At 61.2% G+C, this 23,719-nt stretch overlaps 3 protein-coding genes across 4 annotated transcripts in view; 2 read left to right on the top strand and 1 right to left on the bottom strand.

Moving 5' to 3' along the window:
• Window positions 1–1,971, top strand: part of LOC136049158 (collagen alpha-1(I) chain-like) — a 43,679-nt gene extending 41,708 nt beyond the window's left edge. The window contains exons 67-69 of the mRNA XM_065737198.1: window positions 201–281; window positions 452–640; window positions 1,756–1,971. Coding sequence (XP_065593270.1) covers window positions 201–281; window positions 452–640; window positions 1,756–1,905 — 420 coding nt within the window. The 3' untranslated portion in view covers window positions 1,906–1,971. The remainder of the gene's footprint in view (window positions 1–200; window positions 282–451; window positions 641–1,755) is intronic.
• Window positions 1,972–2,729: 758 nt separating this feature from the next.
• Window positions 2,730–5,789, top strand: SLC31A2 (solute carrier family 31 member 2). Its single transcript, XM_065737624.1, has 4 exons — window positions 2,730–2,816; window positions 4,532–4,598; window positions 4,754–4,946; window positions 5,152–5,789. The coding sequence occupies exons 1-4, from the start codon at window positions 2,811–2,813 to the stop codon at window positions 5,339–5,341; spliced, it is 456 nt and encodes a 151-aa protein (XP_065593696.1). The 5' UTR covers window positions 2,730–2,810; the 3' UTR covers window positions 5,342–5,789.
• A 20-nt stretch (window positions 5,790–5,809) lies between these two features.
• Window positions 5,810–23,203, bottom strand: NIBAN2 (niban apoptosis regulator 2). 2 transcript variants are annotated; one of them, XM_065737623.1, is made up of 15 exons: window positions 23,127–23,203; window positions 15,352–15,482; window positions 12,936–13,064; window positions 12,503–12,608; window positions 12,084–12,251; window positions 10,347–10,462; window positions 10,165–10,269; window positions 9,409–9,571; window positions 8,980–9,167; window positions 8,654–8,809; window positions 8,416–8,532; window positions 8,101–8,208; window positions 7,898–8,009; window positions 6,920–7,581; window positions 5,810–6,796 (listed from the first exon to the last, which is right to left on the bottom strand). In XM_065737623.1, exons 1-15 carry the CDS (start codon window positions 23,179–23,181, stop codon window positions 6,551–6,553), a joined length of 2,562 nt encoding a protein of 853 aa, XP_065593695.1. In that variant the 5' UTR covers window positions 23,182–23,203; the 3' UTR covers window positions 5,810–6,550. The 2 variants fall into 2 exon arrangements, with proteins under 2 accessions (XP_065593695.1, XP_065593694.1); XM_065737622.1 differs by having other exon boundaries at window positions 5,811–7,581.
• Window positions 23,204–23,719: the final 516 nt, after the last annotated feature.

The raw sequence follows: 23,719 nt of genomic DNA, 5'->3' as shown, positions 1-23,719 counted from the left end.
CCTTCAGCCCGGGTTGCTGGGGTGGCTGCAGAGGGACAGCAGAGCTGGTGCCGTGCTGCCGTGACCGCTGTCACTGCAGGGAGTGGTGGCTCCCTGTCCCTATGCTTCGGGGTGGATGTGCACCCCGGTTTGGACCTGGCAGTGCAGTGGTGCCACCATCCCTTGCTGGGACAGAGTGACAAGGTCCCCCATCCCCACAGGTCCCCGTCAAGGCCTGGCTCAGCTCCTACACCTCCACGGACACCTTTGAGTGGTTCAGCACTCTGCCTGGGGGCTTCGTGGTGAGTGCCCCCAGGGTGGGGGAGGGGTCACAAAGCCCTTCCCACGGGTCCCCCCTTCCCCATCAGCCACACGCAGCAGAATGCAATCCCAACCCATGCTTCCGTAGGGCTGCACCCCGCCCTGGCTTTGGGGGACCCTACCCCCCGTGTCCCTCTGGTTGTCCCCACAGCTGGAGTACTCTGGGCTCAGCGCGGTGCAGCTGCGCTTCCTACGCCTGCACAGCTATAGGGCTGCCCAGAAGGTGTCCTACTCCTGCCACCCCGCTCCCCACCACCAGAACCCCCAATCCCAGAAGGAAATCCGCTTCCTGGCCGACTCCCGGGTGCAGAGCTACGTGGCCACGCTGCAGGGCTGCCTGGTAAGCAGGACCGGGGCATGGCAACATCCCCTGCACTGCAAACCTCTCAGCGTGCAGTTGCACACCCAGGATGACGGGTGGTCAGTCATGAGTGTATCCCCCAGGGGCTCTCAGTACTGGGACCACTCCTATTTAACATCTTTATCTGTGACCTTGATGAGGGGATCGAGTGCTCAGTAAGTGTGCAGACACCACCAAGCTGGGAGGGAGCGGTGGTCTGCCTGAGGGGAGAAAGGGACTATAGGGGGACCTGGATAGGCTGCATCGATGGGCTGAGGTGAGCTGTGTGAGTTTCAATAGGGCCAAGTGTCAGGTCATGCATTTTGGTCACAGCAACCCCAGGCAACACTACAGGCTTGGGGAGGAGTGGCTGGAAAGCTGCCTGATGGAAAGGGACCTCGGTGTGCTGATGGACAGTGGGCTGAATAGGAGTGTGGCCAAGAAGGACAATGGCATCCTGGCCTGGATCAGGAGTGGGGTGGTGAGCAGCACTAGGGAAGTCATCCTGCCCCTGTACTCGGCACTGGTGAGCTCTCACCTCGAGTACTGCGATCAGTGTTGGGCACCTCAGTACAGAAAGGACATGGAGGTGCTGGAGCAGGTCCAAAGGAGGGCAACAAGGATATGGCCTATGAGGAGAGACTGAAGGAAGTGGGGCTGTTTGGTCTGGGGAAGAGGAGGCTGAGGAGAGACCTCATTGCTCTCTTCCAACATCTGAAAGACGATTGCAGTGAGAGTGGGGAGGAGACAGTGACAGGATGAGGGGAAATGGCCTCAGGCTGTGCCAGGGGAGGTTTAGGTTGGATATCAGGAAACTCTTCTTTCCAGAAAGGGTTGTTAAGCACTGGGATAGGCTCCCCAGGGAGGTGGTTGAGTCACCATCCCTGGATGTGTTTAAAATCTGTCTGGATGTGGGACATGATGTATTGGTGGGTTGTTAGAGTTAGGGCAGTATGGTTAGGCTGAGGCTGGACTCGATGATCTTCGGGGTCTTTGCCAAGCTGAGCAATTCTGTGATTACACAACTGAGCTCCTGGTTTTGCTCATTGGGTCTGAGCATCCCCGTGGAGCCGGGTGGGATTTGGGGGTCTCAGCTCTGCTCACGGTCCTTTCAGCCAGACAACGACTCCTCCATCACTGACACCATCTTCCACTTCACCACGGAGGAGCTGTCCCTGCTGCCGCTGCGGGACCTGGCTGTGTTTCACGACGGCGACGCCTCGCACCGGTTTGGGTTCACCATCGGCCCAGTCTGCTTCAGCTGAGCACTGGGAGCCACGCAGGGCCAACCCCGGCGTGGGACACTGCGTTTGTAGCTGCATTATGCCATGGACTACACTTCCTTCTGAAGTAGAACATTGTTTACAAAGTCATTTCTCTATAAATTATATATATATAATATACACAGGAGAAGGTGCTGATTTAATGAGTGGAGGGGGAGGGGTCTGCGTAGGAGAGGGGAGACGGAAGACACAAACACTGCTGGATGGGGGAAGAGGATTATCCGCTCTTTTTCTTACTTCAAGCAGCAAATGGAGCCTTAGCAACTGCTGCTCTGTGGCCACGGGACAAACGCACCGGGAACTGAAACTAAAACCATGACTTCACCCCCCACTTCCCCCCCCCCTCCCCCCCTTTCCTTCCCCAGCGCTGGAAGCCGAGTTCACAGTTGGGGAAACTGAGGCAGGGGCATCCCCGCCTTTGTGGGGGGGGGCTCTTCCCTGTGGCTGGTCCGGCTTGGGGTGCGAAAGGACGCGCTCACGGGATGGCACGGCACAGCGCGGGATGGCACGGCACAGCGCGGGATGGCACGGCACAGCACGGGGTGGCACGGCACAGCGCGGGATGGCACGGCACAGCGCGGGATGGCACGGCACAGCACGGGGTGGCACGGCACAGCGCGGGATGGCACGGCACAGCGCGGGATGGCACGGCACAGCACGGGGTGGCACGGCACAGCGCGGGATGGCACGGCACGGGGGGGGCGGTCCCGCAGCCGCACTACAACTCCCGACGTGCCCCGCACCGCGCGTCACTCGGCAGCGCCGAGCCGTGCTGAGCCGGGCTGAGCCGAGCCGTGCTGAGCCGGGCTGTGCTGAGCCGAGCCGGGACGGGTTGAGCCGGGCTGTGCTGAGCCGAGCCGGGGGGGGCTGCAATCCGCACCGCCGCCATGGAGGTGAGGCTGCTGCTGCCGCGGTCGCAGCGTGCTGAACAGTGCCGTGCCGTGCTATGCCGTGCCGTGCTATGCCGTGCCGTGCTATGCTATGCAGTGCCGCCCCTCGCAGTGTCCCGCAGCTCTCCGGTGCCCCCCTTTCCCCCCGCACGGCTCTGTCCGTCCGCCCCCTCGAGCGGTGCAGCGCATCCTTTCCTTCGGGGCCGGATCCCTTCCCAAACTTCTCAGCCCCTTTCCACCCCCATCCGCGTTCTCCCTGCGTTGCTGCACGTCGCCCCGCACGGCTTTGCCCTGCTTCCCCCTTTCAGTCCCGTGCTTTGTGTTTACGACTTCAGCGGGGTTGCAAAACCCGCTCGCCGTCCCCACCCCGTGCCCACGCACCGCTCGCAGCAGAAACTCGCAGTGGGAGCTGCCTCGCTGCATTGGTGTGCCATCACCCCGAGCTCGGATGTGATTTTTACGGCTGCCGGCCCGAGGAGCATCGTTTTGTCCCCGTGAACACCCTTGGGTATCCAATGGCACGGGGCTGCAGCACGGGGACCTTCTGCGTGTCACTTCTGTTCCTGTGCCCCCAAAGCAGCGATGCTTCCCTCCCCGCCCGGCCTGGCAGTTGAGGTGTGCCAAGGAGAAGTAGTTTCGTTTGAAGACTAATTATCATAAATCTGTTGCCAAAGGAAGCTTAAAAGCGGAAGGCAATTACACGTCCTAATGTGCTTTGGTAATGAGCGGACGGAGTGGGTAATTAGAGCCCGGCTGCAGCGCGGGTGCCTCTGCTTATGGGATGGGATTCCTGGCCGAGGCTGGTCCTAAAATGTGACTACGGATGGCCCGAGCAGACGGGGACATCTGGGGACAGATGGGTGCTGAGAGCTCCTCGGCGGAGGAGGAAAACCCGAACTGTGTGGCTGTGGCAAAGAGAGGATTGGCAGCAGTGACCTCAGCTCCGGAGGTGGTTTCATTAGGGAAGAGCCGTGGGCTAGAAGCTCCTTCTCCTATTTCGGAGTGACAAAGCTCTCTTGATCCTCTGCTCCACTGTGAAGTGGCCCCAAATGGGATTTAGTCACAGGTTGAAAGCAATCCCTGCAGGGACGTCCTCAGCTGGAGGCGCTGACATTGGGTGGCTGTGACATCCCCTTCCACCCATCCCCAGAATACACACCCCAGCACGGGGCGGGGGCAGTGGTCATAGAGGGACACAGCTGGTTCCTATCTGGATGGAGAACATCTGGCATCTGTGGGTGCATCTGGAGCACCCAGGCAAGGCAAGGCAAGGCAAGGCAAGGCAAGGCAAGGCAAGAGAAGCCCGTGGGAGGCAGAGGTGCTGCTGTCACCCCAGTTTTGCTGTAGGCTCCATCCAGCAGCCAGCAGCTGGTGCCTGCCTGCCACAGACTCCCATCTCTCGGGTCCTGGCAGTACATGCAGGGCAGTGGGGCCTTGGCTGGGTGTCTGTGACAGGGGTAGGTCAGGGCTTCTCATAGCAGCATTGCGTGCGTGAGATTTGCAGCCGCAGTTCCCCTTCCTGTTTTGGGAACTGGACAGAACTTGCAGCATTTTGCCAAACCCCAGGTGATTGCCAGCACTGTGGGCTTTCCTACTGGTGTCACCCAGACACGTGGGGTGGCTGTCACGCTGCCATCTGGGTGCTCTGCCAGCAGGGCTTTGCCTTCTAACACACAGGAGGGGTCAATCCCAAATGCTGTTTCTTGTCTCCTTTGCAGATGACCTTCTTCTTCTCGGACAGGCTGGTGCTGCTCTTTGACTTCTGGAGCGTGCACAGCCCCACAGGTAAGCTGTGACCCCAAATGAACAAACCCCTCCATCCCTGCAGATGGTTGGAGAGCATTATTCATCGTCCCTGCTGAAAACGTTTGCTCAGCTGAGTGCAAGCTGCTCTTTACGGAGCATTGCTGCTGATGGCACTGCTGGGGCTGTCTGTGCAGGGCTGCTGCTGTCTGTGCTGGTGATCCTGCTGCTCTCTGTGCTGTACGAAGTGGTGAAGATGGGCAAAGCCAAAGTGCTGCAGCGGGCACTGCTGGCCGTGCCCCCCAGCTTCAGCCAGGAAGCACTGCTGGGGCCGGATGAGGGGGACAGCGGGGACAGCAGTGTCCAGGAGCGTGAGGCCACGCAGGGCAGGTAGGGGGCTGGCAGTGCTGGGAGGGCCAGGAGATGGGGATGAAGGACCACCTTCAACCTCTCCGTGATCCTTTCCTTATTCATTCAGAGCTGGGGTTGTGTTTGCTGCGCTGGTGCAGCTGCAAAGCAGTGCCCCGATGATGGTCACCCGCTGCGGTGACGCCTGTGCTGTCCCCGTGCTGATGGCCTCTACCTCTCCCCACAGGTGGTTCCGGTACCACGTGGGCCAGACACTGCTGCACGTGGTTCAGGTGGTGGTGGGCTACACACTGATGCTGGCTGTCATGTCCTACAACGCATGGATCCTCCTCGGGGTGGTCGCAGGCTCTGCCATTGGCTACTTTGTGGTGTACCCGCTGCTCTGGGTGGGTGTCACCTCTCATCCCACCCAGTAGCACTGTCACTTCTGGTGGCTCTGTCCTTGTCCCTGTGCTCTGCAGGACACAGAGCCCCAAGGACGCAATGCTGGGAGACGTGGGGCTGGCAGGATGGGGCTGGCACTGGGGCTGTCCCCTGCCCTGCCACCACCACGGCTGTCCCAGTGCTCTCAGGGAGCTTAGTGGCTGTGGGATGGGGGTGACGGCTGCTGGGGGGCACTGGGATGCTCCAGGTGTGTGCTGGGCAGGACTCAGCCCTGCTCATGCCCCCTCACGCTGTGCCTTGTGGGTGCTGGCTCGTGCACCTCTTTTTTAGCACTTTAGGGCTAGAGCTGGAGCATGCTGCTGCTGGGATGCCTGTGGCATCGCATCACTCAGCTCTTGGCTGCTGTGTGCTGCAGAGCACACAGGGTTTAGGAGTAAGGATGCTCTCCTCTGGTTTTAAATAAAGCTTTTCTTTTTTTTTTTTCTCTCTCTCTCTTTTATTATTATAAGCATATATATATTTTTAAAACATTTGTATAATGTTCTTAATAAAATATCTTGGAAGAGACAGGTTTGAAGTTCCCAAAGCAAGGCACTTTGGGTGGGGGGGCTCCCCCAGTGGTTCAGGCTGGGCACCCCCTGCAGCGGCAGAAACAACCTACAGCGGGGTGGAGGCGAGCTGCAGGAGGCTGCAGGTGTGCAAGCTGCAGGTGTGCACACACGTGGATGTGCACAAGCCCCAGCCCCAACCACCTCTCCAGTGCTTTTAGTGCATCCCCACCCACAGCTGGTGCCCGACCCTGTAATGTGGAGGGGTAACCAAACCTCCCCAGGTGGTGTGCGGGCAGGGGGTGCTCGCCAGTGCTCAGCCAAGTGGGGTGCACCCCCCAGGACCAAAGGCCACGCAGCACTGTGCACCCCCAGCCCTCGCGGACATGTTTTCCACCTCCTCTTGGTGGTAGCAGAAGATGCCCAGGAGCGCCCCACGGCTGTGGGCATGGGGACAGCAGTGGGAGCATCCGGCAGCCCTGGGTGGGTAAAGCATCTCTCCAGTAGAAAAGAAGGAAATAAGGCAGAAGGACAGAGCAGAGTGCAACGGGTGCCCTGTGCCAAGCCAGGGTCCCCCCAGCCTCACCTAGCAGGACCACGCAGGGCTCCTCCCAGTTAGGTGTTCCCCATCCCCTTTCTGGTCCCAGTCCCCATCCCCAGTGTCACCAGGGCCAGTCCAGAGCTGGAACGGGGCTAGAACTCAGTCTGCATCCCCTCAATGCTCTCCGTTGTGCCTGTGGGCTGTGGCAGGCTGCACTCTGCTGGGAGGGCCACCTCCTCACCCGTCTCCTTGTCACTACGCTGGTGGCAAGTCCCGGCAGGTGGCAACGGGACCTCAGCTCTGGGTGCAGGGGATGCTGGTGTGGCACGATGTATCTTATCATCTCCAGGTGGGACCTCAGCTCTGGGTGCAGGGGATGCTGGTGTGGCACGATGCATCTTATCATCTCCAGGTGGGACCTCAGCTCTGGGTGCAGGCGATGCTGGCACACCGTGGTGTACCCTATCGCTGGGTGGGGCATCAGCTCTGGGTGCGGGGGATGGTGCTGTGGCACGATGCACCTTATCTCCTGACGGGATCTCATCTCCAGATGCGACCTCAGCTCCAGATACAGGTGGGTGCAGCCCATCCTGGGACAGGACCTTGCCTCCAGCTGTGGGTGATGCAGGCATGGCACGCTGCACTTCATCCCCCGCTGTGCTCTCAGCTCTGGGTGCAGGCGGTGCCGGCGCTGCACGCCGCACCCCATCCCCGTCACCAGCCGGACCCTTTGAGGGGACATCAGCTGGTGCAGCCCCCTCTGCCACCACCACCTCCTTGGTGGCACCGCTGTCCCGCGTGCTGTGGGTACCGTTCATCAGCCGCTCCTCTGTGGGCTCCTCGATGCCCTCCTTGGCCAATGCTTCCCGGATCTCTGCCACCCCATCCGGGGACCCTGGAGGCACCCTGGGCTCTGGAGGCTCTGGAGAGCTGGGGGACATCAGCATCTCTGCACCCATCTCGTAGGGCAGGGCCCCCTCGTCGTCCTGGATCACCGACACCACCTGCTTGGCCCTGCGGCGCCTGTCGGGGGCCGGCTCAGCCTCGGGCTGCCCGCCGTGCTCCTCGCCCCAGTCGATGGGGCTGCCCTCGCCCAGCAGGTGCAGGTTGGGATCGCTGTTGTGCATCACCATGCTGTCACGGTACAGGTTGTGCTTCCGCTGCACGGCTGCCTCCTTCACAGCTGGTGGCACCGAGAGAGAGATCAGATGGGGTGGCAGCGGCCCCGTGCACCTGGCGTGGGGTCACCTACAGACCCCAGCACCCTGCATGGGGCCAACCTTCCTCACACAGCACCTTGCACGGGGTCACCCATGGACCTCAGATCCTTGCATGGGATCACCCCTCCTACAAGCCCCAGCATTCTGCATGGGGTCACTCTTCCTTCTGTGGATCCCAGCACCCACTTGGACCCCGTAGATGCTTCCTGCGCTGCTAACCCCCTGCATACATGAGGGGGTCTCCCCACCCAGGCAGCTGGAAACCCCAAAGCTCCCTACCTTGCATTATGTCCTTCATCACAGACTGCAGCACGACCTCCTCATACGTGTTCTCCACCAGGATGAAGCTGGCAAAGTCCTCAAAGATGAGCTCCTGGAACTTGGCTAGCTCCTGCCAGAGGGAAGGGGTTGGGGTGTGATGCAGGAGCTCCCCATCCCCGGGGATGCTGAACCTCCACAGAGGGGTCCTCCCATCAGCTTACCGCCTTGCAGGTGGGCGCCAGCTTCTTCAGCAGGAAGGGGATGGTGATCTGCAGCAGGGCCTCCCTGAAGAACTTCTTCCTCACGGTGCTGCTGTCGTAGTCGTATTTCTGTGGGGTGAGAGTGGCTGTGGGTCAGCGCCCAGGAAGGCTGCAGGGTGGCACAGGCACAGCCCATGCATTGGGGTTCCCAGACCATTTGCATGGGGCTGAATGGGTCCCCCTGTCTCTCACATCTTCAGTCACCACCTTCTGCAGAAGGGTTTGGGCCACTCTGAAGCCTGAGTGGCTTTCCCATGGCTCCATGCATGCCCTCACCTTGAGCACCCTCTCGAGGATGCGCTGGATCGACTTGCAGAGCTCATCCTTGCCCTGCACCTTCCCCAGCTCCTGGTGGAGCAGCGTCTCGAAGGTGTACAAGGCGTCGTCCATTTGCTGTGACAAGAGCCAGGAGGTCAGTGGCAGCAGGGCACCAAAGGGGCTGGGCTGCACCCCACGCTCCAGCAGCCCCGCCTTGGGGAGGCACGGGGATGGAGGCAGGGAGTGCCCATCCTACCTGACGCATGTGGATCTGGGCCCTCTGCTTGAAGACAGATGTGCTGGAGACATCAAAGCGCTGCTGGAGCCCCTCCAGCTTCAGCTGCTCCATCTTCTCATAGCACGACTGCATCTTCACCGGGTGGAAGGCCAGGTGGGACAGCTTCTCCATGTACTGGGGACAGAGCTGAGCTCAGCAGGGCTGGGACGTGCCACCCCACAGCCCACACCTCCACATGGGCTCCATCCCCAGGTGTCGTCCCAGCCTGTGGTTCCCCAGCTCTGTCCCTGCTGGGTACGGAGATGCAATTGGCCATGCCACCCCCAGCCCAGCTCAGAGCTCACCTCCACCAGCTTCTCCAGGCCGCCCTCGTTGACGACGTTCATGTTCATGTCTGTCACCTCCTTGAAGAAGACCTCCCGCACCTCGGCGAAGCCCTGGCTCGTGGGGGTCATCAGGGCCTCCAGGATGGAGGAGATGTAGGGCTGGATGTGGTTGCGGACACAGATCTCCGCTTTGGGGAGGACGAAGGCTGGGCGGAGAGCAGCGGGGAGCATGGCAAGGCTGCTCTGCCCTTCCAGCTCCGCCTAACCCCAGCCTGGGAGAGAGGATGCTCCTTTCCTCCAACCCTTCCAGAAGTCTCTCAGACCCATGGGAAGGGCTCTTGAAGGTGGCCCTCAGCCTGCATTGAACCCACTCCTGTCCCATTGCCTTGCTTTGGGCTCACTGCCCAACTCGTCCCCCATCTGTGCCCTCTCCCCATGGGGCTCTACCTCGGATCTTGCTGGCCAGGTGCTCCTTGGAGGTGATGATCTGGTCCATGTCAGTCCGGATGCTGCTCTCCATCTGGGGACGCTCCAGCTCGCACTTGGCCACCATGGCATCGTACTGTGCCTTGGTCTGCTCGTAGACCATCCTATAGATGGCATCTGAGATCTGGGGAGGGAGAGGGGGGTGACAGGAGGCCCCTGACGGTCACAAGCCCGCGGGATATCCCCACACTTGGGATACAGGCAGGATTCACGAGCTCTGTGAGACTGCTGGAGCCCACACTGCAGCCTGATGTGTTGATTTTGGGGCCAGCAGGAGGCAGAGCAGCCCCTCCCCTCCCTCCCTCGCCCTTCCAAGTTTTGCAGCACTAACTCTGGGCTGCGCTGTGGAGACCGCAGCTACTGGAAAGAAAAAATAAAAAAGCCAGATTTGTGCATTTTTAGGCTGAGCATTACGAGCTCGGCGGCGTGCAACAGGCGGTTCTGAAGAGGGCTCTGTCTTTTTGGCAAGGGCTGGGGCTGGATTTAGCCTGCGCTGCCCTAAAAATGGCTCGCTAAATATAGCTGGATGGGCTGCGTTGGTGGGCCGGGCTTCCTCCACTCGGCTTCCCTCACTCCCAGAAGCAAAACGTGGGCTGGCTGCATGTGGAGCAGCGGGGACGAGGCCCTCACTGACACCAACAGGAAGCCACGGGGCTCCCCGTGGGATGGGACATGCCCCAAAGTCAGCACCCATGCCCACACTTCCACCACCCCCACCTGGATCCAGGCTCGCTGGCGCTCCTGCGCTTTGCCCTTCAGCCTCGGGCCGATGGCACTGCGCAGCTCCGGCAGCAGCTCCTCCATCACCAGGTTGCTCAGGACCTGCAAAAGGAGGAGGAGGTGGGGGGCACTGCCCGGCCCAAGCCGTGCCCCACACAGCCCCCGGGGGCAGCCCTCACCTGGGTCTGGTTGCCGCACAGCATGTCCCAGGTGCCGTACTGCTCCTTGGACTGGCGGTACATGCGGACAGCGTCGGTGAAGGCTGGGGCCTCCACTTTGGAGTCCTCTGAGATCCCTGGTGGGGGGGGAGCAATGAGTAAGCGTGAGGATGGGGCAAGGGGTGGGCACATCACTGTGGTTCTCCGTGTCTGCAGAGCCATTGCACAGTGCCCACGGGGGACCCTGTCCCTAACACTGTCCCAAACACAGATCCCCCTGAGAGGGACTCAGGGCAGGACAGTGTCCAGGAGGAAAAGAGGAGGGCAGGAGAGCACCCAGAACAGCTCAGAAGGACCCAGGGACACAGTGAGCACTGACGGTGCATGCTGAGCCCAGCAGTTTGGTGAGCCCCAGTGGCACAGGGGGACTGGGGGCTCAGTGTACCCCAGCGATGCACAGAGTCAGTCCTAAGGGCTCTGCAAGCCCCCACGGTGCTCAGGGCCCTGAGCTGCCTGGGAGGGGCTGGAGGAAGGGGGGCTCTGAGGACACAGCACACAGACTGGGAGGAAGAGGAAAGTGGGGATGAGTCACGAGGAGGCACAGCGTGCTCCAGCCAGTTCTGCTGCCCCTGGGACGTCATCGCTGTGATTCACTGCAGCACGGGGCCACTGCACAAGGGGAGGCATGGATGTCACCCCCAGCCCCTCCCAGGGGTCTGGCTGCTGCTTCCCAGCTCTCTTGGCGATGCTCCCCTGGTGACAGTGCCATGCAGTGAGGTGCCAGGTACCAGGGAATGATGCTGTGCCCAGTGCAGAGTGGGCAGAGGTCCCATAGGCCCATAGGGCAGGGGGTGACACACTGTGTGAGGGGTCCCATCGCTCGTCCCCAGGCCTTAGGGAACAGCTGGTGTTTCAAAACCAGGGACTTGTAAAGGGAGGTGAAAATTCCCACACTATTTCCAGCTGGAGGCAGACGCAGAGCCTCTAATTTGAGAGGAAAAAAAAAAAGGGAAAAAAAAAAAGTTGCTCAACAGCAACAAAAGATCTTTCATTGGATTTGAAACAGTATCTGAAACACAGTGAGGACAGCAGCGGGCAGAAATCTGGAGCTGGGAAGGGAAGGAACGTCTCACAGAGAAAAACAGCCGGCACAAATGGAGAAATCCACCCGAGCAGATCTGCTCCTGGGGCTGTGCCCATCTCTGTGCCACTGCACAGGAGGAGGCGAGCACCAAGTGCACTGCACAGATCATCACTCCATTACTCTGCCCCCTAAAAATGGGGCTACGTGCAGACCCCAGGAGGGAAAGGTGCACAGCAGAGCAGGCAGCACTGCTCTTAGCTTTGCAGCAGGGCCAGCACCTCCTCCCCGGGATGCTGTCTCGCCCCAGGAGTTCCCTGGTACGGCTCAGCAGGAAAATCATGTTCTCCTGACACAGTATCGGGGCCGTGGGAGGCCAGTCCTGGCCGCACGCAGCCCTCGCCCCGAAGAGGGTGGGAGGAGGGAGGGAGAGCAGGATGGTGGCTGCCTGCAGTCTGGATGACTTTAATTAGCGAATATTTTCTGCCTCGGGGTGGTAAATAGTCATTAGGGCTCCCCACGCCGGCGTCCAGCTGGCTGCAGGCGGGCACTGCCACCTCAGGGGCACAGGATGGAGACCCCCACCCTCACCCTAACTCATTCCCACCTCCTCACCCCCACGCAGGGCTCCCAGAACCCTGCAGTGCTCTCCCCACCCCCCGGTGCCCCCCGCTCACCGTTGTTGCAGTGCCGCACGCAGTCCTGGAACACCGCTCCCCACTTCTCCTGCTCTTTGCCCGTCATCAGGCAGAAGTAATAGTGCCGGGCGTAGGGGTGCCAGAGGATGAGGGGGAAATCCGTGGGGCACTTCAGGATGGGGGTGTTCCCCGATTTGGGGGTAATGCCTGCGGGGGGAAGGATGCGCTGAAGGGCAGAGGAATGGGGGCAAGGGACGCTGCAGGCACAGGGGGTCCGTGTGCTGGTCCCCATCTGCATCCCCCTTTATGAGGGGCAGAGCATCCCGATGGAGAGGACCATGGGGTTGTAACCCCACACTGCAAAACCACCCCTGTCCACCTATGGGCACGGGATGCTCGGCAGCATGGGGATGTGGGGTGGGGGCGGGGGGGGACCCGGAGCATCCCTCCCCACTCACCAGGCAGGCTGCTGTTCACCAGCTCCAGGTACTGCTCCACCGAGGTGAGCACCTTGTAGCCCGCACTGTTGATTAGCACACGGGGAGACAGCTCTCTCTCATAAGCCTGAGCAGAAAGAGCTGGTCAGAATGGGATGGTGGCGAGGGGCATGAGTACGGCACGGGGAGAACCCAGCGGGGCTCTCTTTCACCCATGGGAGATGGGTGAAAGAGTGTTTGTCCTCCTCCATCAGGACTGATGGGGAAGGAAAGCTCAAAGGGCAGCTCAGAAACACCAAGGGCCACCAGGAAACATCATCGATGGTCACAGGGTGTCCATCCTTGCAGGGAAGTCAGCCCGGAGGAGGACGGGGAGCAGAGGGAGGACATGGGCAGGATCACCCACGGGTGACAGCCCCATGCAAGGAGGTGGTGGTGCTGGAGCCATCCTCACCAGTTTGTTCTCGTACAGCACCAGCCCATAGTTGTGTGGGACCACGCAGAAGCGGTTCCTCCACTTCTTGTTCTCTTCGATGTACTGGAAGAGGTTGCCCGAGTAGATGACGTGGTCCTCCAGCGGGACCTGCCAGGAGGAGAAGTGCTGTGATACGGGGACGGAGGCGATGGGGAGCACCCACCCCACTGCCCCTCAAACACAGATGCCTAAATAGTGCCTCTGGGTGATGCTCTAAGAGCTGCAGGGGATGCTCACACATAGAGCCATAGAGGTGGCCATCCCCTATATCCCAGCTCTGGATGATGCTGGAATGCCCCAGGCTGCAGGGACAGAGCAGGATGAGGCCATCCCACATCTCGGGGCCGAGCAGCCCCTCCAAGCCCCCGCAGGGGGAGCTGACACCATCCATGAGCCAGCCAAGAATGCGTCTCAGGAATTTTTATGACTCCGGGAATATAAACAAGAGCTGAGAGCACTCCTGACAGCGTGAGCAGCCAGCAGCTGGCTCTCCATCCCCCACCCACCACAGCAGCCACTGTGGGCACCAGTGTGCACCCAGTATGATGCTGATGATGGACATTTCTCCCCTCGTTTCCTTCCCCAGACACCGAACCCCTTCACCAAGGAGCACCTGCTTTGCTTTAGGGGAGCACCCTGGCTCAGCAAGCAGGCTGACAGCCCTACAGTACCACCCTTCCCTTCAATCAAAGCATTTCCCAAAGGAATAAAGGGACACCTAGGTGACATCTCCAACCCAAAGGTCACGAGAGAGATGGGAACAGCGAAGGTCCAACAGAGCCAAGGTGATGCCAGCTCCCATCAGCATCCCTCAGGGGCAGCCCATACAGCACGGCTCAGCCCATTGCAAGGACCTCACTTGCACCCTGGAGCCCTGAGCCTGCCTCAACCAGCAAACATCTGGGACATGCAGGAATGTGGCAAATTGCAAGGAGGGGCAGGGAGGCGGCGGCACACACAGGAGGAGGATGCTCAGGGATGGGGGTAGATGAGAGCTTTGCAGCAGCCCTGCTCTGCCCCAAGGGCTGTCCCTGCATCGCTCCCACGTGCAGGTGTGCCTGCACCAGGTCCTGTTCCCAGAGCTTGTCACCAAACCAGATGCCAATGCATGCTGCTCTGCAGAGGGGATTTCTTGCAGCAGGAATCTCCTGCCTGCTCTTCTTTGGTCCCATTTGGTTCTGCTTGGTCCTGCTTGGTCCAGTTAGGTCCTATTTGGTTGGACTTGGTCCTGTCTGGCACTACTTGGCCCTGTTTGGTCTTATTTACTCCTGCTTAGTCCTGTTCAGTCCAAGTTGGTCCTGTTTGGTCCTACTTGGTTGGACTTGGTCCTTCTTGGTCCTACTTGGTCCTGTTTGGTCCAAATTGGCCCTGTTTGTTTCTATTCGGTCCTTCTTGGTCCTATTTAGTCCTGTTTGGTCCCATTTGATTCTACTTGATCCTTTTTGCCCTACTTGGTCCTAATTGGCCCTGTTTGTTTCTATTTGGTCCTTCTTGGTCTTATTTGGCCCTACTTGTAGCCCAGTGCTGCACCATGTCCCTGACCCCCGCGCTGCTGCCACTTCTCAGACATTCCTGGGCTTGTTTCAGGAGGCACCACCCGAAGAAGGCATCAGCCAAGCAATGATGACCCGATTATTTCCTCCCTGCGGACACTAGGCTCCCTGTTCCTGCTCAGGAACTCGTCCCTCCACACCTTTATTTTGCTTGACACACCCGGGCAAGCAGGGACATTGCTACACCCGCGCCGGTCGGGACACACCGGGAGTGCCACCACTCCGGTCCTCATGTAAGGTGTCCCCCTCCCGTTGAGTTGGACCCAATGGTTCCTTCCCACTCGGGATATTCTGTGGTTCTGTGACTCTCTGAACACCCATGGCTGTGTGTGCCCATCCTGCACACCCTGCCCTCCTGTGCTCCCGAAGGCTGCAGTGATGCCAACTTCCTACGAGGGACTTTGGGAATGTTTTCTGGCTACTTGATGGCACTTAAAGTAGGGCAGTGGAGGCATTTCAGGCTGAGAGCTTCTCAGGAGCGATTTCATCCCCTTCCTACTGCTGAAGCATGGCTTGTACCCAGCAGCAGAGGAAAGGCAGCCTACAACAACCCAGCCATGCCCTACAGCTGCAGCCTCACCCAGGGATTTATAGGGTATGAGCAGTTCCCAAAAGCTCCATATCAGAAAGGAGTGCCTGCAGCCAGACCCACATCCACCCCGAGCTGCTGGGTGTGCTCACAGCAGAAAGCTTCAGGGGACCCCCGCAGGCCAGAGACCCCCCCCACCACCTTCTCCTCGGGGCTCCTCTCCCAGCCCCATGGTGCCTCCATTTTTCTGGGGCTGCTCAGTGCAGAGGGAGGAAGATGAAGCTGGGCCTTCATCCCGAATCTGAGCTCTTACCTTGCGGTGCAGCAGCTGTGCCTGCGGCCCCCCATTGCCTTCAATCTCATAGCGGACGCTGTTGAAGAGTGCTACCCCATACTGCTCCCTGTAGCAGCGGGAGAACTCCCCCAGCACCTTCCCGGTCTTCTCTGCAAAAGAAGAGCAGAGTTAGGATGTCCTTTGTGCTCCCCGAAGAGCCACGTCGCTGTGGGGCCTCCAGCACCTCTGTGCCCCACGGGGAGCAGCCCCACAGGCACAGCTCTGGCATCTCACAGCGCAGATTTGGGCACATTTGCATTTTCACACCCGTCCAACCTCGTGCCCGGAGGAGCAGGGCTCAGCACGGAGCCAGCATGAACCCGCTGCCCTCTGTCCTCCCCATCCAGCCCAGGGTGAGCGCAGCCTCCTTTTTCTTTTCTGGCCCTTCACATTAATGCCTCGGATTCCTCTCCCAGGCAGGAAATTCCTGACATTAAGGCCATTCCGGCACCACGGCGCTTCCTGAGCATTGTGCAGCCCCACAGGAAGGGGCTCCAGGAGGCTGGGAATTGTTGGGGGGGGGGGCACGCTCAGCACCCACCATGCCATCATCAGGGATGGCACGTGGAAGGGCTGGAGACACTCAGGGCAGAGCAGAAGGCAAGACAACCCAAACATTGCCCCCCACCCTGCAAGGGGTGGACACCCACTGTGGTGCTCAGCAGGCTCCCGCACCCCCCCCCCCCCCCCACAAAGCCTGGCTGCCCCCACAGCCCCCCCGTCCCTGCCTGACTTCAGCACGATGGAATCTGGAGGTGCCGGAGGGACTCCCACAGCCTGAGTCAGCGGGTGCTGGCACAGCACCCAAAAGCCAGCCCTGTGCCACCCGCACTGCTCAGCACCAGCGTGGCACAGCACTGCACACACACCCGACCCTACAAGCATCCTGCCCCACGGGTACCCGGCCCCACACAGCACCCTGCCCAGCTCCAGACCCCATCTGTGCCTCCTCCACAACACAGCATTGGCGGGCGTTTTGGGGACGGGTTGCCAGCAAAAGGACGGCCTTTCCCGGAGGTCCCGTGAGCACACGGGGGCCTCCAGTTTGAATTCTGCTCAACTCTGCCCTGGATGCGTCACGGGGGAAGAGCTGAGGCTGCCAGCTGCAGGCTGCCCCATCTCCTCCGCAGCTTTGGAAGGATGCTGAGAGGATTCACCGTGCACCACCTCCACGTGCAAGGAGCGAGGAGCTGGCTCGGACCAGGAGAGAGATTCCTCACCCTCGCAGCACCAGCCTGGTGTGCAGCCAGCCCATGCCCACGTCCACCACGTGGAATGGTCGCTCCGGGCAGCGACGTTGACAGCTGAGATTTAGAGGGACGTTTTGAGGTTTCATTTCCTTTCAGTTCATGGGAAAAAAAATAAGAAAGAAAGAAAAAAAGCGTCCCCCGCTCTGTCCAGACGGCTTAGTCACTCATTCTTCTCCGATTAACAACGGGGCCAATTAAGAGGTCTTAAGCAAATGGGAAAGCAAAAGTCAATTACTTGCAGATAGTGAAACAAAAGGTTCTCAGTGAAGCTGCCAACAGCGCTGCATCTCCCAGACACGGGGTGCACTGCGGGGAGGTGGGGGGCCCGGAGGGTGCTGGCATCTGCTGGTCCCTGCCCCAATTGGGGTCCACTGGGCTTTCAGCAGAGGCTTCAGCACTGCTCTGCCCACGGGTCCCACCCCCCCCCCCCCCAGAAAGGGTGAGCTGGGTGACAGAAGGTGCCACGAGGCCGGGTGTGATGCTGTGCCCCATGGCAGCAGGTACACGCACGGAGTTCAGCTCTGCTCTTCCTGCGTCCTGCCAGGGCTCGTCTCGGTGAAACCAGCTCTGCCCACTGCTCGGACTGGTCATGCAGTGGTGTGCCGGGAGCAGTGCCAGCCCAGGGCAGGGGCACAGTGCTCGGGGCGGCCCCACAGAGCTGGCACTCCCAGGGGTGTGCGCAGCTCTGCCTGGCTCAAGAAGGGGTCACGGTTTGGTCACAGAGGCTCTCAGCCCTACGGATGTGGGGTGGGAGCTGAGCTCTGTGCTGGGATGGCAGCGAGCTGGAGGGCAGTGCAGCACCTCAAAGCCCCACGCACCTCCCAGAACAAAGCCAAGGGGAAAAAAAAAAGCCACGGACCAGGGATTAGCACATCTGGGCTGCATCACCCACTGCATCCCAGGGCCTGCTGCACCCACTGACCCCAAGAGAGCTGCCTGCTCCCAGCCCCAAGCAAAAGGGATGGAAGGGGAAGGGCTGGGCCCCACTGTCAGCCCCACTGCTCGAGGCACCAGTACGTGGTCAGAGCCCGTGTGCCTCATTCCCTTGGAAATCATGTGAAAATGAGAGTGACGCCGTAAATAGCCGTGGCTGCCGAGTCAGCGGGGCTGGCAGTGGGGAGGTCAGCTCTGCCTGCAGACACAGAGGGACAACAGCAGGGACACGGTGAGGACAGGGCCAGCAGGCAGGTCGTGGCCCCGCAGCCAGCTGGACACAGCCAGCGTTCCCTCTGCCACACGTGGGACCTGCAGTGCCTCAGGTCCGCTCAGCTCCCACCCCCCAGGAGCAATGGGAAGGAGCAGTGTGCTGTGCCTGAGCCCCAGAGATCTGTGGGGTCCCCCAGCAGTCCCACACGGAGGGGACAGAGGGACGCAGCCGTTGCCCCCACACACATGGGCTGACACATCCGAGCAGGAACGCCGCCCCAACCTCTCCCTCAGCCCACATCCCGTTTCGTAAGCCCTGCACCCCGTGCCAGATGCATCCTCCAGGGATCACATCCTCCCCCTCCTCCCCCCACGCCCCACTACTGAACCACATCGGGGGGTTGCCCTGGAAATCCCAACCCCCCCTCCCCCTTCATTCCCCCCCCAGCTTTCCTTTGCACAAGGAAGAAAGGGGAGCAGGGGGCACCCAAGCAAAGCCTCATTGAAGGGCAGGAATTTTCCTTGCGGCGCAGGGTAAAAAAAGAAATAATCATTAAAAAATAAAGGATAAAAAGGCCCATTGAGTCAGCCCTGGGTTGGCTGAGCCCACAGTGCCTGAGTCAGCAGCGGGCCGAGGAAAGCCCCAGCACTGTGCCACCGCCTGCATGCCCCCACCACGGCCACGGGGGTCAACGATCAGAGTGCTGGGAGGGGGGTGCGGCCCCCCTGGTCCAAGCCCACCTGACACGTGTGCATGCCCCAAATCCCAGTGCTATGTGGGCAGCGTGTCCGGGGACCCCTCAGCGAAGGGGCAAAACATGATGGGGGTGGGGGGCACAACGGGGGATGGGATGCACAGGAGGTGTGGGGCCAGGTGTGCCAGCAGCAGCACAAGGGCACCTCACCTCCCTGCTGCAATAATCCAGCACCAGCCCGGCTAATCCCCAGCCTGTGGGTCAGAGCTTCGGGAATCCCAATCTCAATCTCCATCCAGAAAACACAATCTGGTGCTCATGGACCTGACACAGCCCCAGCCCAGCACCCCCCCCCACCCCGCTCCATCCTTGTGCCCGCATCCCCAGCCAGCCTGACCCCCACTCCCACCCCCCGGCCAAGCTGCCCCTCTCTGCCCCATGGCATTATCAGGATTTAGATTAAGTTTATCCGGAGCTGCTGGGGAACAAACAGAGGGCGGATGCTGCTGGCAGGGCCTGCTGCAGCTCTTTGTTCGCTCTATCAACGGGCTGTGCCCAGCAGCCCTGCTCTGATAACCGTGGGAGGACGGCATCCTCAGCCCTCAAACCATCCAGGGAGTTGGGGTTAAACGAGAGACAAATCAGCCCAGGTGGTGGACGTGGCACAGCAGTGCTACTGCATCCCGTGACCTCAGCCCTTAACACCCTCATCCCAAACTCGAAGGGCAAAAAGGACAAGGCAGGGAAACCAGGCAGAAACCGGCAGGGCTCAGGCAAGAGCTGGTTTGGGCTCTGCCCACAGATCCATCACCGTGAGAGTCAGTGGTCACCCAACAGCCACCTGAATGGGTTACAGAGCACGGGGACGTGGGCTCGTATCCCCCCCACCCCACCCCACCGTGGTGTCCCCAGGGATGTGGCACCACAGTGCAGTCCCTATGGGGCTGCGCCCCCTCCCAGTGTGTGGTTTCCCGGCGGTGCTCTGAGCCCGAAGCAAATAAACCTGAGGAGAGCAGGAGGAGCTCATGAAATCCACGGGGGAGAGAGCAAAACAGCAAGCAAAGCACGGCCGTGCAGCCTGGGAACTGCTGGGGTGGGTGTCTGCCTGCCTCCTGCTGCTGCCCAGGGACTGCGTGCACCAGGGCTGCACGCGAGGAATGCAACATCTGAATATCAAACAGCATTTGGGGCCTCTGCGGGGCTGCGTTGGGATCACTGAGTCCAACCCCAGCTCTGCACTGGGCAGAACCTACAGCTGAGAGCTCCCTGAGCTCTGGGGCTGTGCCCGTCGCCCTTGGCTGAGCCCACGGTCACCCACGCAGTGTCCTGTGCTCCCAGACAGCAAGAGGAGGATGGACTTGGGGGGGTACACGAGCAGGTGATCCCTCCTGCCCCCACCCCCCCTACCTCTCCCAGCCCCAAGGAGAAGAGCTGGAGCTGGCACGCACCCAGTGCCAGCGGGAAACCCAATCCAGCACCGGGGGAGGAGACCAAACAAAGACTTTTATGTACGTCAAAGGAAAAGGGAAAAAAAAAAAGAGGTATTTGAACAAAACAGCCCTGAGCCTGTTCTCGGCTCCTGCCCCTGCTGCTGGAGAGCTTCCTGTTCCCTGATGGGGACACCCCACACTGCAGCACCCGCACAGCTGAGCAGCTGGGGGAGATCCCCGTTTTGGGACACAGGGATGGGCACTGAGCTCTGCCACCGTGCGCTGAGTGCCACCGCCCTCTCCCTTTCCAAAGGGGGGAAAAGGTGGAGCTTTACTCCTTCCTCCTGCTCCGTCCTTGAGCAGCTCTGCAGGAAATCTGCTCGCTGTTAGCAGCCGTGCTCTGGCCTTTCCTCCCGTTGGCTCTTCCCATGGGGCAGTACGGGGACATCCAGGTGTGAGGAGAGCTCGGGGGAGGCAGCGAGGTTCCCCCACGATGGGAACTGGTCAGGTCTTGGGATGCTGCAGGGGATGGGAATGGGAAGGGGTCCCTTTGCAGAGTCATTGAGACCTCTGCAGCCATGTGGGGACGGGATGGAGGCAGAGGGCTTTGCGTGCTTTGCTCGCTTGGGCAGTGCAGCAGGAGCAGGGGTGGCTGAATGCAGTGCTCAGGGGCTACCTGAGAGCCCAAGGGGAGCTCTCAGCAGAGATCCAGGCTCAGCCCCTCCTGTTTCGGGGCAGCAGGGCTCCCAACACCTGCCCACACAGGAGGGGACCCACTGGGCTCCCCTGTGCCCCGACATGCTGGCTCCAAGCACACCCCATGCTCCGACACGGCGGCTGCAGGTGAGCCCTGGCGTGCCAGAACCAGCTATTCCCCACTGGTGCACAGCCCCAGCATGCCAGGGAAGTTATTTATTGAGTGATGAAAGGAGACACACACTTCAGAATGAGAATCCTCCCGACCTCCCTGGATCTACAGGGAGCTCAGCACCCAACGTGCAGAGCTGGGGCATCCCGGGGCCATCATTGCTGCTGGCTGCTCAGCACCCCTGGCACAATGCTGGCTGGAGATGCTCCAAAGCCATTGCAAAGGACCACGAGTTGTGCTTCAGCAAGCCACAGCCAGGGCACCCAGCTGCTCCCTGCCAGCCCACGGAGCTGCTGTGGCACTGAGGACCTCTTGCAGAAGCCCACCAGATCTGTATGGTGCCAGGGACATGGAGGGACACAGGTCCTGCCTGTGACCTCTCTTCCTGCTGGCACCCTGCTCCCCCCACCCTCACGTCCCCATTGCCACAGTGCCCGTGCTGGGCACGCTGGAACAAGGAGAGGGGATGATGCCTGCTCCAGCCCGTGAGCAAGGTGGGTGCGTGTCCCCACCCACAGAGTGGAGGATGAGGAGGAGGAAGGCAGCCAGAGGATGCTGACAAACAAGTGTGGATGACTCAGGGTGGGATGACGGGGAGCAGCAGGAAGCCCCTCCCACCACCACAGCCCCCCAGCATTGTGGTCCCCAAGAGAAAGACGAGAGCTGCCAAAAAAACCCACCCCGCTGTAACCACAGCCCTTCTGCCACTGCTGCTCCCTGCACAGCTGCACCCAAAACAGAAGGGCCCCCACAGCCCACCCCCACTCCCAGCAGCGGAGACAGATCTGATCCCAGCTCTCACCTGCTCCCCACTGCATGCTGCGCGCCCACCCTGCACCATCCCCAACACAATGGGGCTGCAGGAGCACAGCAAAGCAGCGGGGTCCCAGATCCCCCATTCTTGCTACAGAGCTCGCACCCCACTGCCCCCTCCCAGCTCCGGGTGCCTGCACAGCAAGCAGCAAACAGGCCGTGCCAGCAGGAAAGCCCTGTGCTTGCCCTGCCAATTGCTTTGCATGCCTGACAGCAAGTCGTGCCTTGCCCGCCCGCCCGCCCCTCCCAGCCCGCAGCCCTTCCACCCAGCGCCCAGCCCAGCCCAAAGGTGCATGGTGCAGACAGCAGGCGGGCTCCAGCCTCTCCCGGGGGGGTCCCAGTGTAGGTGTCCTCCCACCCCAAACCCTCAGAGCTACAGTGCACAGACCCCCAGCGAGTCACCCGCAGCCCCCAGACCTCCACGCGTGGGCTGAATCCCACAGTGCAACACCCCAGGGCTGCTTGCCTTGCAGACACCCCACGTGCGGCCCCGCAGAGAGCTTCCCGGTGGGAACCCCACGCAGCCGAGCTCCTTGGGACTGCGAGAGGGACACACTTCAGTGGGACACGCTTTGGGGTACAGCACATCAGGAAGCCTGCAGCCCCAAAGCCGTGCAACGCGCAGACACACGGCTCATGGCAGGCTGGGCTTCAAAGCTCGCAAACCTGCTGGCGTCCTGCTGCTCCACATACCACGTAAGCATTCCTGCGAGCCGGCCGTGGGGCCTGGCAGGAGGGGTGGGCTCTGCTCCCCACTTCAGAGCCATCACGCAGTGAAATGTGGGGACGGCAAGTGAGAGCCGCGTCCCTGCCGCTCCCTGGCACCGCACCGGGACACTGCGGGTCACGCTGCTGCGTGGGGCACGGCACGTGGGGTGCTCAGGGTGGGGAGAGGTTTGGGAGCAAAGGGACCGCAGGTTGAGCTGCGGTAATGGAAGTGAGCCTTGGCGAGGGCAGGGCTGGGGGGGTAGGAGGGTGACCCTGTTTTGGGGGTCACGCACGGCCCCGCGGGCAGCTCCACACAAAACCACGCTTGTCCGAGCTCCGGCATCGTCCGTCAGGGTCTCTCAATGACCCCATTGTCACCCTCCTGCTCCCAGCCACCCCAAAGCCCCTGGAGGAGCCCCCTGTCCGCGGCAGGGAGCACGAAGTTTGTCTGGGGGAGCCTCCCCCATATGCAGAAAGTATCTTTAGGGATCCCAAACTCCAGCAAAACCCCTTTACAACCGTGCTGCCAGCATCCCGTCCTCCCCACCGAGCGGGGCCAACACAAACACCACGCACAACTGCGGCTTTCAGACGGGAGGAGGGAGTGCCCCCCACCCGGACACCCACCCCCCAAAGGGCAGGGGAGGGGATGGCTTGAGGAGGAAAGGGGGGGGGGGGGGGCAGGAGAAAAATATTAGAGCAGTAAATAAGAGGAGGAATAAATGATACGAAACGAACCGGAAAGTTGGAGGAAAAGTTTGGGCGCGCGGGTGGCAACACGCGGCGGTGCCCCTCGCACACCTCTGGGGTCCCCCCCCCCCCTTCCCGAGTTTCGGGCGCTCACCTGCGATGTGCTGCCGGCGGCCCTCGTCCAGGTGAGAGGAAAGCACATCGCCCATGGCGCCGGGCCGGGGGGGGGGGGCGGGGTGGGGTGGGGTGGGGGGGCTCTTTGGGGCAGCGCGGGGCTCAGGAGGAGCGGAGCCCCATGGTGCGGTCCCGGCTCTGGCGGCCGCGGCGCTGCGGAGCCGCCCCCGGACACTCCCTCCGCTCCGCTCCGCTCCGTTCCCGGCCGCGCCCGCTGCCCCCAACACCCCCCCCCCCACCCCCCCCAACTCCGCCTTCGCGCGCGATGGGATGGGCTGGAGGAAGGTTGAGCGCTGTAAAGACCGGGGAGGGTGGGGGGGGCAGCACCTCGGTTTTAATCCCCAAATAGCACCTCTGTGTGCCCCCCCCCCCCCAGCGCTGCAGGCTCCGTGCCAGCTCCTGCGGCTCCTGGCGCCGGGCAAACCAGCTCTGTTGGCAGCGGCCTCCGCTCTGACATTGCTTCAGAGGGCGATTGCAACACGCGCTCTACCTGTGAGCCCACACCCAGCTCGGCGTGGAGCTCAGCTCAAAGTGGGGGGTTGGGGAGGGAAGGGGGGGGGGGGAGCGAGGGGA

This window comes from Cyrtonyx montezumae, unplaced genomic scaffold (assembly GCF_038088225.1).
Source record: "Cyrtonyx montezumae isolate F1298 unplaced genomic scaffold, pur_monq_1.0 scaffold_20, whole genome shotgun sequence".
NCBI lineage: Eukaryota > Metazoa > Chordata > Aves > Galliformes > Odontophoridae > Cyrtonyx > Cyrtonyx montezumae.
This window is presented reverse-complemented; position numbering and strand designations above follow the sequence as displayed.

Coding starts and splice junctions, on each gene's coding strand:
- NIBAN2 (XM_065737622.1), bottom strand. CDS start 23,181: ATGGGCGATGTGCTTTCCTCTCACCTGGACGAGGGCCGCCGGCAGCAC. Junction 12,252..12,502: donor GGTGAACAGCAGCCTGCCTG/GTGAGTGGGGAG, acceptor TTCCCCCCGCAG/GCATTACCCCCAAATCGGGG. Junction 8,810..8,979: donor GCCTGGAGAAGCTGGTGGAG/GTGAGCTCTGAG, acceptor CTCTGTCCCCAG/TACATGGAGAAGCTGTCCCA.
- SLC31A2 (XM_065737624.1), top strand. Junction 4,599..4,753: donor GAGCGTGCACAGCCCCACAG/GTAAGCTGTGAC, acceptor CTGTCTGTGCAG/GGCTGCTGCTGTCTGTGCTG. Junction 4,947..5,151: donor CGTGAGGCCACGCAGGGCAG/GTAGGGGGCTGG, acceptor CTCTCCCCACAG/GTGGTTCCGGTACCACGTGG.